Source organism: Lampetra planeri, chromosome 17, assembly GCF_965212315.1.
Source record: "Lampetra planeri chromosome 17, kcLamPlan1.2.h2, whole genome shotgun sequence".
Classification (NCBI taxonomy): domain Eukaryota; kingdom Metazoa; phylum Chordata; class Hyperoartia; order Petromyzontiformes; family Petromyzontidae; genus Lampetra; species Lampetra planeri.
The window spans coordinates 1,694,847-1,707,870 of NC_136123.1; the positions used below are offsets into that span (position 1 = coordinate 1,694,847).

General features: G+C 52.1%; 1 protein-coding gene across 1 annotated transcript; it reads right to left on the reverse strand.

The window, feature by feature from the left end:
- Positions 1-397: 397 nt before the first annotated feature.
- Positions 398-11,530, reverse strand: LOC144723250 (interferon regulatory factor 8-like). The gene is made up of 9 exons (XM_078601835.1): positions 11,066-11,530; positions 9,485-10,192; positions 8,351-8,594; positions 7,422-7,477; positions 6,615-6,729; positions 4,657-4,731; positions 3,720-4,121; positions 2,117-2,229; positions 398-541 (listed from the first exon to the last, which is right to left on the reverse strand). The coding sequence occupies exons 2-9, from the start codon at positions 10,184-10,186 to the stop codon at positions 401-403; spliced, it is 1,848 nt and encodes a 615-aa protein (XP_078457961.1). The 5' UTR covers positions 10,187-10,192; positions 11,066-11,530; the 3' UTR covers positions 398-400.
- Positions 11,531-13,024: the final 1,494 nt, after the last annotated feature.

The window sequence follows — 13,024 nt, forward strand, 5'->3', positions numbered from 1 at the left end:
CTTCAAACACACAGCAAGCGTCATGGCCGGAATCAAACCCACGACCACCTGCATACCAGGCGAGGTAGTTCATATCTCGCCACCACGGCACATAAGAGGCCCTCATCCAGCAGTGGATTGACACGAGGGGCTGTGAGTGTGTCGCGGAGGCCCTGATGTTGCACCCCTTCTCTCCCAGTCTTCTTCCTATTCTGACGGCATCCCAGGTCTCCCTCCTCCACTCCTGTCTGACCCTTACTGCCTCCTTGTGACTACAGCCTCTTCCACGTCTCATTCTCCTCCTCCTCTTGCCTCCTCCTCCTCCTTATCTCCGTGTCTGCCAACTCTTACCCCCATCAACCCCTAACAAACCCTATCCCCCCCCACCACGCCCCCCCCCCCCACCGTCCCTCCGGAGGTCTCAGCACAACTTCTGCAACGTCTTGAAGATGTTGGCGAGTTCGTCTTCGCTGTCGGCGCTCGAGAGCTGGAAGCTGCCGGGAGACGCCTGCCAGTTGTCCTCCAGCAGCTCGCAGCACCGGCGCGCGAACACGGGCTCGACCTGCACGGGAACCACACCGCAGACACCGCGTGCGGTGGTGACCAGAGCGGTCGCCGGGGCTCGAGCCGCAAACTTCTCGGCAAAAAAAATAAAAAAAAGTGGCAACCACTGAGCAATGTGGTAATGGTGGTGGTGGATGCGGGTAGCGGAGCAGTAGCACTGGTCAACACACTTTTTCTGGCACAAGGTATTCCAACGGTTTTAAGGTAATTGTGGGGTGCTGATTCCAAATCTGGCATCAGTTTTTGTCTATCACATCAGGTTTTTGAGATATCAAATATTGCATTTTCAAAAAAAACTGCAGAAGAAAAATATTAAATAAATGTGGATATCTACATAAAATGATATTATAAACACACTATCCTAAAAATACAGCACCATATGTTAACACTAAAGCAGTCACTGACTCGCAACAACTTGCAATCATAAGTGACAGAGTTAATTTCGGGTAAAATCAATGAAAATGGGGTATGCCGATAGCATAGAATGAGATGTGATAGAGCAAATCTGAGATCAGATTTGGAATCAGCACCCTGAAATTAGTCTAGAACAGCTGCAAAAGTCCAGGCCAGAAAAAAATGTGTTTTTATTGACCAGTGTAGTGTAGCGGAGAGCGCTACGCTGTGCTACGAACCTGGCGACCCGAGTTCAATTCCCGCTCACGGCCACCAACACCGGTGACGTTTATCTGAACCGGTGCTGGGCCTCCCCGAGGTCGACTCAGCATCAAATGAGTACCTGGCGCAGTGTATAAACATCACCCACTCGGGAGACAAAGGCGTCCGGGCGTGGTGCTGGCCACCCAGCCCCTCGTGTGCCGTGCCGGCCTTCATAGGTGCTCCTTCCTAAGTTGCTGCTCGCTTGCCCCAACACTCCGCTAAGGCTAAACGGGGGAATCTCTGTTTTCTATCAACGCACTCGCACCCGTGGCTTAGACTTTCACATGTGTTACAGGTTATAAAGTCAAGATGATAATAAGGGGAGGTGGCGCGTGACTGGTAGTAGCTGCAGCCGCAGCGAGAGGTCTACTATGAACAACAAATAAATTACGTTGCCAGGTAAAGCCCACTGAGCTGTACAGCTCTTTTTAGCGAGCGACCTGGCCACACATGATAGCTGAACGAAGTGGCTCATCGTCGTGTAGAAAGGTATAGCAGCAAAATACTCTAAAACGCGTGACGTTGGTTCTAAATGTGGAGGGGAAAACACCACGCGACCACGGGCAGAGAGAGAGAGACACCGTAAACTTCAAATTCACAGCAGGCGTCAGGGTCGGGATTGAACCCACGACCTCCTGCATACCAGGCGAGGTAGTTAACATTTCCTAGCCACCGTGATGATGATGAGAGAGAGAGAGACACGCAAATTCCAAATATACAGCAGATGTCAGGATCGGGATCGAATCCACGACCTCCTGCATACCAGGCGAGGCAGTTAACATCTCGAGAGCCGAATGGCTCACAGGGCTATACCTAACAAATTAACTGAACTGATGAACTAATAATCTCGCCGGCGTGGTGCCCCATACTTGATGTGGTGTGCCGCACGCCGAATCATCGCTTACGAGACACTCACGTGCACTGTGAGGAGCTTCCTCCGCCTTCCGGAGTCCGGGTACTCCTCGCCAAAGCAGAAGATGCTCTCAAACAGAGGTACTGGCCCCTCTCCACGCGCGTACGCCTCCAGCTCTGAAAACACAAACGCCGTGATTGCATTCTCTTGTTGGCTTCTCCGTTTCGTTATCGTTGCTGCTACGCCTGTTCCCACCCAGGAGTTCCCTACTCACTGAGTCACTGGTGTTGGTGACCGTGACAAAGCGCTCTGTAGATCCTGGCACCACGGTGGCCAGATGTTAACTACCTCACCTGGTTTACAAGAGGTCGCGGTGTTCGATCCTCACCCTGACACCTGTATATTTGGAGTTAGAATGTTCGCCCGGTGGTCGCGTGGAATTTTTTTCCGGGTCCTCCGGTTTTCCCCTCCACATTTAGAAACGTGGGTTTAGCGTATTTGGCTGCGATAATTGCCACGCGATGAACTACTTCGTTGAGCTATCATTTGTGGCCAGGTAGTTTCTGGAAGGAAAAAAAACATCTGTACAGCTCAGTGGTCCTTACCCAGCAAAAAAAAAGTTCATACAGTAGTTAGTTTTAAATAGTTTAACAGTAAAATGTTCAGTTTAATTTATTATGTACTAGCTTTACATCCGGGACTTGGATTCACCACGCCCGGCCGCCTTTGTCCCCCTAGTAGCGATGTTCACAGACCACACGAGTTACTCGATTGAGGCTGAGTCGACCTACGGGAGGTGGTGGCCGTGAGCGGGAATCGAACTCGGGTCGCCGGGTTCATAGCGCCGTGCGCTAACCACTATACTACAATCCGTTACGCTTCCACATGTGCGGGTCACGTGACAGATTTGACGTCACAGCTCACTTGAAATGCAAAAAAATACATGCATTATTGAGCTTCCCCCCCTCCCCATCCAAAAAAAACCCACAAAAGTGTATTTTTATAATGTTTGCATGGTGTCCAGTCTGGAAAGTACCCACATGGCAAATTTCAAGTTTGTTGCATGTCGGGAAGTACGCTAAACATTTTTAACAGACACACATATTCACAACTTTGCCTTTTATATATATGGATATGGGGATAACCCTGTGAGCCATGTGGTTCTTGACTCGGGTGCAACCGCAACAAAACAAAAACATGAACAAGAAACATCTTAAAGTGACTACACGCAACAGAAAAATTCTGGAAAAAAACAGCAAAGTCTTCCAGAAAAAGCACCGTATTTCAACGCTGCGTGCAAAAATCCCAGTGGGATGCAAGTCAAACAGTAACAACCATAAGACAATGCAGATTAAAGTTACCAGGCTAACTCTGTACTACAACAAACAAACATGGCTAAACCAAAAGTTTTCATAATTACCAAAATAAAGCGATAAAAACAATGTAACAGTGATCATAGGAACTGTGATTCAAATTTAACAATAAACGATATACAGAACATGTACGACCAAACTTTGCAGCCATAGCTGGCAGCATGAGTCACAGACATTTTGGGTGCAAGTTCTGTTGGCGAGCAGCGCCTACGAAGGCCATAAACACACAGACCCAACACACGCAGGACACAGAGAGACACAGAGAGACGCAGCACCACCCCCCTCCCACACACCTTTGCAGAAGCGCTGCGTCGAGAACACCTGCACGCTGACGCCACGGTCCAGCTTATTGGGCCGGCGGCGCTGCACCTCCGCCACCTGCGGCCCCGTCCAGAACACCCTGGCGGCGCACAGCCGCCTCGCCCGCAAGCCCTCGGCCCTCGCCTCCAACACGAGGCCCCGCTCGAGGTGCGACAGGAAAGTCGCGCAGGCGCTCCTCTGGAGCGGGCAGCTCAGCGCCGCCTCCACGTCGGGGAAGGGCAGCTGCTCGAGTGCGCGCGGGCCGAACACCGCCTCGTCGTGCACCGGCGGCTGCCCGTGCGCCACGCGGCAGCCGAGGCCGTTGCGCACGCGGCGCGCCGGGCCCACGCGCTCCCCCAGCACGAAGAACGTCACGTCCAGCTCGAGCGGCTCGCCTGGTGGTGGCCGCGGTGGTGGTGTGATGGTAGTAGGGTGGTGGTGGTGATAGTGTGATATTTGTAGTGGTAGTGTGATGGTGGCAGGGTGGTGATGGTGGTGGTGGCAGGGTGGTGGTGATGGTGTGGTGGTGGTAGAATTGTTGTGGTGGGAGGGTAGTGGTGGTGGTGTAGTGGTAGTAGGATGGTGTTGGTGGTATGGAGGTGGTGGTGATAGTGTGATAGTTGTGGTGGTAGTGTGATGGTGGTAGGGTGGTGGTGATGGGGTGGTGATGGTGGTGGCAGGGTGGTGGTGATGGTGTGGTGGTGGTAGGATGGTGTTGGTGGTAGGGAGGTGGTGATAGATTGATCAATGGAGGGAGCGGAGCAGAAGTGTAGCGGTTAGTAAAGTGGGCAAGGAATGCCGGTTGGTGGTTGCGAAATCACAATTCTTTTTGGATTTTTTGCGGTGTGCTAATGTGTTTTAATCTCTCTCCGTATCTACCCGCTCAATGGGCACGGCAGCGATCGGTGGCATGCTGAGATTTTCACTCACCGGAGCAGGGAAAGGGCAGTGCTGGGAATGTGACCGGGCTGGTGAAGCCACTGACCTCAGCTTTGCAGAGGTCATCTGAAGAAGAATAACATACACGGTGACCACCCTTGCTATGTAAATATATTTATGCTAGAATATATCTTGGTGACACTTTTTATCATACAACCAAAAACATTGTCACATTTTTGACGGAGGTCCTTTAGTTTTCTTAGGCCGTAGGCACAGTGCCTCGTGTCCCTGTTGGATAATACGGCTCTGATGGGATGTGCAAAACATTTCTACTTTTCTATTTTCATATTTGGAGAGAACGATACGTGACGGAGGCGTATGGACGGCACATGTATTTATTTGCAAATGCATTTTGCGAGTGACAAAATGAGAGATAGTGATAAAGGAAGATGTTTGGAGATGGGAAAGTTTAGAGATGTTGGTTATGGTGGGAAGGCAGGGGGGGGGGGGGTAAGTCATTTCCAATCGCGGTTGCTGAGCACAGGTCAACAACACCAAGCGGCCAGCAAAAAACAGCATGATGTGAGGCGTACATAGACGAGCATTGCAAGACGTTTTTTTTTATTGGATTGAGAAATGTTATTTTTGACAAGAGCTTTGGATGACAGGAGGCGATTGGAGGAGACTTACAAAGTGGAGCAGTGGCAGGGTAAGAAGCGTGAAGAGGAAGTGGTGTGAATTGCAGTGTGTGGTGAGTGGGTGTGCGTGCTTGAGTGAGTGGGTGTGTGTGTGTCAGTGAGTGTTTGAGTGGGGAGCGGGAGTGTAGCGGAAAGCGCTTTGCTACGAACATGCCGACCCGGCTTCGATTCCCGCTTATGGCCAACAACAATGACGATTATCCTTGACCGGTTCTGGGCCTCCCCTAGGTCGACTCAGCCTCAAATGAGTACCTGGTGCTGTGCATAAAAACATCGCCACTAGGGAGACAAAGGCGGCCGGGCGTGATGTTGGCCATCCACCTCCTAGTGTGCCGTTCTGGCCTTCATAGGTGCACGCTAACAGCACTTGCCCCAACAGTCTGTTAAGACTATACGGGAGATCTTTGTCTGGCAGTCGCCTGATGAAGCTAGTTGTAATTACAATGCGAAACGTCGTACTCAGATTGTAAATGTTGTGGCTTGGCTCTCCAACACACCGGTGTGCTGTATTAGTGATGCATTGGCATGTTCTGTTAACGTGACAACCCATACAAGTTGGCTGTTTCGGGTGGTGGCGGGTTTTAACGACACATATTCAAGCGATTTAACCCAAAAAAAAAATCTTATGGATGATATTAGTCGCGAAAGCTTACGTGTTAAACTGAGTGTTTAGGTGTTTCAGTGTGTGAGTGGGTGAGCGTATGTGTGAGTGAGTGGGTGGGTGATTGACTGAGTGGGTGGGTGAGTGAGTGGGTGACTGAGTGAATTGTTGTATATTGCAGCGTGGTGAGTGTGTGTGCGTGCGTACGTGAGTGGGTTGGTGAGTGAGTGTGTTGTTGTGACCCGCAGTGTGGTGGTTGAACAGAGTGAGGTGGATAAGAGAAAACAGTGTCTGGTAGTCTTCAACACGGGTGGTGGTGGTGGTGATAGAAGGGTGAGTCAGTGAGCGGGTGCATCTGTCAGTCATCTCAGTCGGTCAACTCACAGCACCTGGGTCTGCCTCGTGACCTGCCAGGAGCGAGCTTTACACACTTCACGTGATAGTCTGAAAAGTGCACCTAGCCTGGCACAAGCGCCGCTGTGACATCACCGACACTCAGTGGCGAATGGCGGCTGTTGTTGATGTTGTTGAATGAGTGAGCGAGAGTCGTGTTGGTCGACATTGTCTGTGGTGGTTGAACACAGCGAGCCAAAACAGTCTGGTCGAACGGACAATTAAAATCAAGCTACTCGTAACATTATGTTTTATTACCTTATACAATATTAGTCATTATCTTTACATTATTAATATGTGTCACTCGTTATTCTCACCTTGTTCAAGGATGGGCTGCCATGCTTGGGGTAGAGGAGCCTCTGCGGTTCTGGCGAGTGGTGGGATGATGGTTGGGTACGGTGGAGGTGGCGGGCGTTTCTCCGAGCTCTTCACCTGCGGTTGAGACATCGGCTGAGTTTCTACTCCTCCACCACCTGTGCTTGCCATTTAAACTCTGATTAAACTGGGGCGGTGGGGGGCTCTCAAGGGTATAGCGAGGTCATGGTCCAAGCCCGATCACCAATGACTCACATAGAGGTCCATGGACCTGCATAAAGGCCCAGAGACTCACACAGACGCCCATATACTGACACAGAGGCACATAGACTCACATAGAGGCCCATGGACTCACACAGAGGCCCATAGACTCACATAGAGGCCCATGGACTCACATAGAGGCCCATGGACTCACATAGAGGCCCATGGACTCACATAGAGGCCCATGGACTCACATAGATGTCCATAGACTCACATAGAGGCCCATAGACTTACATATAGGCCCATAGACTCACATAGAGGCCCATAAACTCACACAGAGGCCCATAGACTCACACAGAGGCCCATAGACTCACACAGAGGCCCATAGACTCACATAGAAGCCCATAGACTAACATAGAGGCCCATGGACTCACATAGAGGCCCATATACTGACGCAGAGGACCCATGGACTCGCGTCGAGGACTGTAGACTCGCGGAAGAGGCCCACTGGAATGTGGTGGAGTTCCCACCATCGGCTTTGCAGGGTTCGTCAATGTTAGCGTCAATGGCTCAGCGTGCAAGAGAGCAGCAAGATTGCGTGGGCTCACCGGCAGATCTGTCACCCCGCTTGCACTTCGCTCATTCCTGATGCGGTTGTTCTGACCTGTACGGGCAATATCGGTGACGACGAGGTCACAACGGGGTCACGGCACGGGACGATGTGGTGGACGCGGAGTTGTTGAGACTCCTAGCCAATCCTCATCCCAATAAGCATGAACACTGGGACTCGGTACAATGCTGGTCCTATTTCCAGCCAGGGCCCTAACACCGGGAGTATGGGACTTGCCCGAACCCTAACTTCAGCCTGAATCATAACCTTAGCACGAATCTCGTGTCCTTACCCTAATCCTAACCTGGACCCAAACCTTAACACGAATCCTAACCTTATCCCTAACCTTAACCATAACCCTAATCCTAACCTTAGCACGAACCCCTAATTCTAGCCCTAGCCCTATCCCTTCATACTAACCCTAACCCCTCATGCTCACCATAACCTCAGCCCTAACCCCTCATCCTAACCCTAACCCCTCATGAGAATAGGTTTTCCCCTTTTTCTGGCAAGAAAACAGGTGTTAATATGTTAAAACACCAAACTGAAACCTTTTGCAATGAATAATGTCTGCATTAACCACAATACTTGTGGTCAGAAAGCAAACAAAAAACATACTCTGATAGCATATTCATTGTCTTTGAAACTGATTGGTCCACACCAGAGACAGCTTTCTTCCGAGCCTAGTCTCAAACGGTGTTAGACCAGAGGACGCCAAAAGGCGTACTAACCCCTCATCCTAACTATTATAACCTGCGCCCCGACACCTAATTCTAACCCTGCCCCTGAGCCCACATCCGAACCCCTCATCTTAACTATTACAATCTCTGCCCTAACCCTCGCCCTCGTGCCCATCTGTACCCCCTCAGCCCTGACCCCTAAGTCGGCCCGGGCCACCTCAGCGGCGAGGGGAGTTTGCGCGCTCACCCCTGGGGGAGGAGGATGCCCCAGTGAGGTGCGTGAGGGGGCCACTGATGCCGGCGGCGGTGGCGGTCTCGTCGGGCAGCAGGCGGTAGACCTTGTAGGGCCGCGCACCTCCGGTGTGCCGCCGCTCCACCACCTCGGCGAAGTCGGGGCTCTTGCTGAGGGCGCAGCGCAGACGCGTCTTCCAGCCCGCCGGGTCCGGCTCGTCGACCCCCTCGTGGTGCTTCCGGCGGAACACGGCCCACGCCTGCAGGCGCGCGAGCGCGTGAACACGTGGACGGAGTGCGCGCGCGCGCGCGTGAACACGTGGACGAAGCGCGCGCGCGTGAGCACGTGGACGGAGTGCGCGCGCGCGCGTGAACACGTGGACGGAGTGCGCGCGCGCGCGTGAGCACGTGGACGGAGCGCGCGCGCGCGTGAACGGACGAGCGCGCGGACAGACGAACGCGTAAAAACGGACGAGCGCGCGAACGATCGAGCACGTAAACGAATGAACACATGACCGAACGAACGGGAACGAATGAACGTGTGAACACGTTAACGGACGCGTGAACGATCGAACACGTAAGCGAATGAACACATGAACGAGCAAACGTGTGAGCACTTGCATGAATGAATTAATGAACGCAATAACGAATGCACAAACTAACGCACGAACAAACACACTCCTAGAACCCATGAACCCACGACCGACGTACAGACGAACGCGTGAACACATGTACGAACGTACGGTAGTATCTACTGACTATAGCATGTAGGGCAGAAATGCCTACACACCCGACATGCAATCGAGTCAGTAGCGTCTACTGTCAGTAGTGTCTCGTGTGTCAGCAATATCTGCACAGATGGTGGGGGGGGGGAGGTTGACATCAGTGGGGGTGACGAGCGAGGCGCGAGGTGGAGAGAATCCCGATAATTTCCACGCGACCACGGTGAGTGAGAGAGAGAGAGAGAGACACGCGAACTCCAAATAGACAGCAGCCAGGGTCGGGATCGAACCCGCGGATCTGCTGTATACCAGCCGAGCTAGTTAATATCTCCTTGCCACCGTGGCGCCCACTTGCATATAGACTCTTAGAGCCCGCAAAGAGACTCCCCGTGCCACAGACGTCCGAACAAACAGCTCGTGTCTCTCACCTTGAAGAGCGCCGAGTCGCCCTCCAAGTCGTAGTCGTGCTTGGCCGCGTGTTTCCACGGCACCCGGAATGTCCTCCGCTCCGGGTCTTCCCACGCGAGTCCCGGGTAGCGCTGGCTGTCGATCTGCTCCACGATCCAGGAGCGCAGTCGCCTCGCGGAGCCCCTGAAGACGCGGGCCGTCACCCCGCCGGGTTCCAGGGAACGACGGCGGGACACTGCCGGGCTGGTGCTGGTGGTGGTGCTGCTGCTGCTTGTGTTCGGGACAATTCGACTGTTGCTGCTGCTGTTATTGCCGAGGCCGATGTTGCTTGCTAAGATGCTGCTACTGCTCCCGCTGCGACTACTGCAGCCGATTTTGCTGTTGCTCGCGAATAATTCGGCGCTACTGTTGCCGGCGATGAAGTTGCTGCTACTGCAGCCGATGTTGCCGAAGCGAAAGTTGCTGCTGCTGCTGCTACTGCAGCCCATGTTGCCGAAGCTAAAGTTGCTGCTGCTGCTGCTGCAGCCGATGTTGCTTCTGCTACTGCCGCTGCCGGTGGCGGTGCAACTGAAGTTGCGGGTGATGGTGTTGCCGATTGCTGGCAACGTGGCAACCCGGTCGGGAATGCGTGCGCCGTGCAGCGAGCGCTGGGCGCACGTGTCGAGAACCGGTGCGGGGCGATATCCGACGTCCTCCAATGACCCGAAGAGAGTGGACGACATTTGCGTCTGCGGAGCGAGAAACCAGTGGTGGTGGTGGTGGTGTTGGGGACCGCGTGGAAACGCCGTGAGCGACGCGAAAGTTGCCGTCAAATCGCACAGCCCACGCAACAATTCGCGTCGGAGCGCCCCGTTGTAGAATGTGTTGTTGGAAGAGGCAGGGTTGTAGGGACCCAGAGCAAGTCCCCGGGGTACGGCAAATCGGGGGGCGATATTTTATTGTTTAGCAGATAAGGCCCACTGATATATCCGGCTCTATTTTCTGAAGCGACGTGGCCACAAATGATGGCTCAACGAAGTTGGCTCATCGTGTGGAAATGTCTAGCAGCCGAATACTCGAAGCGCGCGATTCTAAATGTGGAAGGAAAAACCTGGAGGACCCGGAGAAAAAATCCACGCGACCACGGGGAGAGCGAGAGACAATGTGTGCGTGTACACTTGTATACGTGTACACACACACACGCGCGCGTTGAACAAGTGTACACACGCACACGGAACACATGTACACACACACACGCGTTGAGCAAATGTTTACGTGTACACACACACGCACAATGAGAGCTCAATCTAACTGTTCAGCGGCTCTATGAACGCAGACATCGTTAGTCGCTTAGCGCGTCTCGTGGGAGTGTTTAACGATCATCAGGCACGTGCAGCGTGTAACGAATAGATTTGTATTGGAAGGGGTGGTAAGATGATACACGCTGAAAGACGTCGCGTGAGGACTGGAGTGTGGGGAAAAACCAAATTGATAAAATACGGAATTAATTCAAACTCCAGAATCGAACATTATCAAAAAAAGTAAAAACACTTGGTCGAGTGTGGAGTCTGAGACGAACACTTCAACGTGTTAGGAGGTAGTAAGAAGAAAAAAAGCGATACCTCTGCACGGAGTTGTCGGCAAAGGATGACGAAGAATACCGAGGCTGATGATGATGATGATGTTGGAAGCAGAGAGAATTTGCAGCCTCACGACTTTTGTCCGGGCAAGCGATTGAGGATCCGACGCTGGGTCGAGTGATCTTAAATAGCGGTTCTAATGTGCACGGGGAGGAGTGAGAGGTGAGGGAGACGAGGGGCGAGTGAGGGGGCTGGGGAGTCGAGGAGGGAGAATGGGTGCGTGGATTTCCTTCTAAAGTTGTGAGCGGGAGGTGTTGTGGTGATGTGGGGGAGGAGTTGTCGGTGTGGGAGTTGGTCACGGGATAGTGGTGGGGGATGACTTGATAACATTTGTTGATGGAAGTTGTGCATTTACAGGAATTGCTATTTTTAGAAACGTCAGAATGCTCGTTGTTCAGCGAAATGAGTTGTTGGTAGTGTTTTCTTCTTTTAACTTTTGTTTTTGGCGTTATTTCCAGAGCAATTATCAAGCTCACTTGATACAGTAAAGTTAGCTGTGACGGTCCCACCTGATGACTGGGACTTGTGTTGCCTCCGAAACGTCGTGATTCATTACTTTATTTCTATCATTATTATTTCTATTATTTTTATTATTATTTTTATTTTTACCTACGTGACTTCACCGAAAAAAACCTAAGAGTATGAATCCTTGCAGTCACGAAAGCTTCAAATCTCGAATTTACGGACAAACTTATGAATGTCATGTCATTTATTTTTTTACAAATCGTGACAGAAAACAATAGATAGTGCATCTTCATCTCAGTCAAGTCTGTAAGTAATCAGCAACCAACTGCATGGTGACTGGATGCACAATCTCGCAACCAGGAAAACCACAGGCATTTCCGACGAAAACAATTCCTCCGTGAAGCCTTTACAGGCTGTTGCAGCAAGTCATGCTAGTAAGTACCTACGAATGCGATGTTTACATATGACACACATTTGAGGTTTAGTTGATCTGGGAAAGCCCTGGACTGGTTTAGATACTCGTCACTAGCGTTATCAGTTAGCAGGATTTTAACTCACGTCACCAGGTTCATGTCACGGGGCACGCACGGCTATACCTCCCCTACCCACGACTACAATAACAACTGCCTTAGGTGATGTCACCATGGCGCTTGGGCCAGGCTATGTGCACCTTCATGCCACGTGAAGTGTCGAATGCCCGTTGACAGTAGGTCACGGGACACACCCAGGTGCCATGGGTTGACTGACTGGGATGACTGGCCAATGCACCACTTGTGCCCCCTACTGTGCCAACTTGCTGTGTTGTCGCCACCCGGCGCTCCACTCGTTGTGAGCGTCGCTCCTCCGCCCTCCGTTGTTGCTGGAGGGTGACTGCCTCCAACTGCCCAGTAGCGTCCTTCACGAGCCTCCTCCATAGAGGCCGATCTTGACACCGCTGTTACCCGTCATTAGCAAGTCCACTCAACCCTGCAAACTCTTGTACCACATCACTCCATTTCTTCTCTAGCCCATCCCGTGCCCATTTAGCCCCCTCTATCCAGCCGAGCAAAAGCTGTTTAGGCGTGCGGTGGCTGGGCATGCGGACTACATAACTCAGCTAACGCAGCCTTGCCTGCCGAAGGAGCTCACCGATTGGACTTTGTCCAGATCTGTCAAGGATTTGTGAACTCCTCACACAATCCAGCCTGGTTAAACCCCGGATGGATCGTAGTCAGGTCAGTCTAAATGTTTCTAACCGGTGAAAATGCTCCATTAGGGGGGTCGAGGTTTCGCAAGCATAGGGAATGGTGGGCATGACCATGACTAAGAAGACCCAAAGCTCCCTGTGGAGCGACAGCCCAGGTATTTTCCATATAGCGTAGGGCAGCCGATGAAAAGATAATGCCGCTCGACTGCTTCAGAGCGAGACATCTGATGTCAAACCAGAACCGGTCATGAGCACACTGCCCACTACCCCACCCACGCAACACACACACA

Excerpts from the sequence above, each read along its gene's own strand:
- LOC144723250 (XM_078601835.1), bottom strand. The coding sequence starts at position 10,186 with ATGTCGTCCACTCTCTTCGGGTCATTGGAGGACGTCGGATATCGCCCC. Across the intron at positions 8,595-9,484 it reads GCGACTCGGCGCTCTTCAAG|GCGTGGGCCGTGTTCCGCCG; the intron begins GTGAGAGACACG and ends GCGCGCCTGCAG. Across the intron at positions 4,732-6,614 it reads GCAGCCCATCCTTGAACAAG|ATGACCTCTGCAAAGCTGAG; the intron begins GTGAGAATAACG and ends ATTCTTCTTCAG.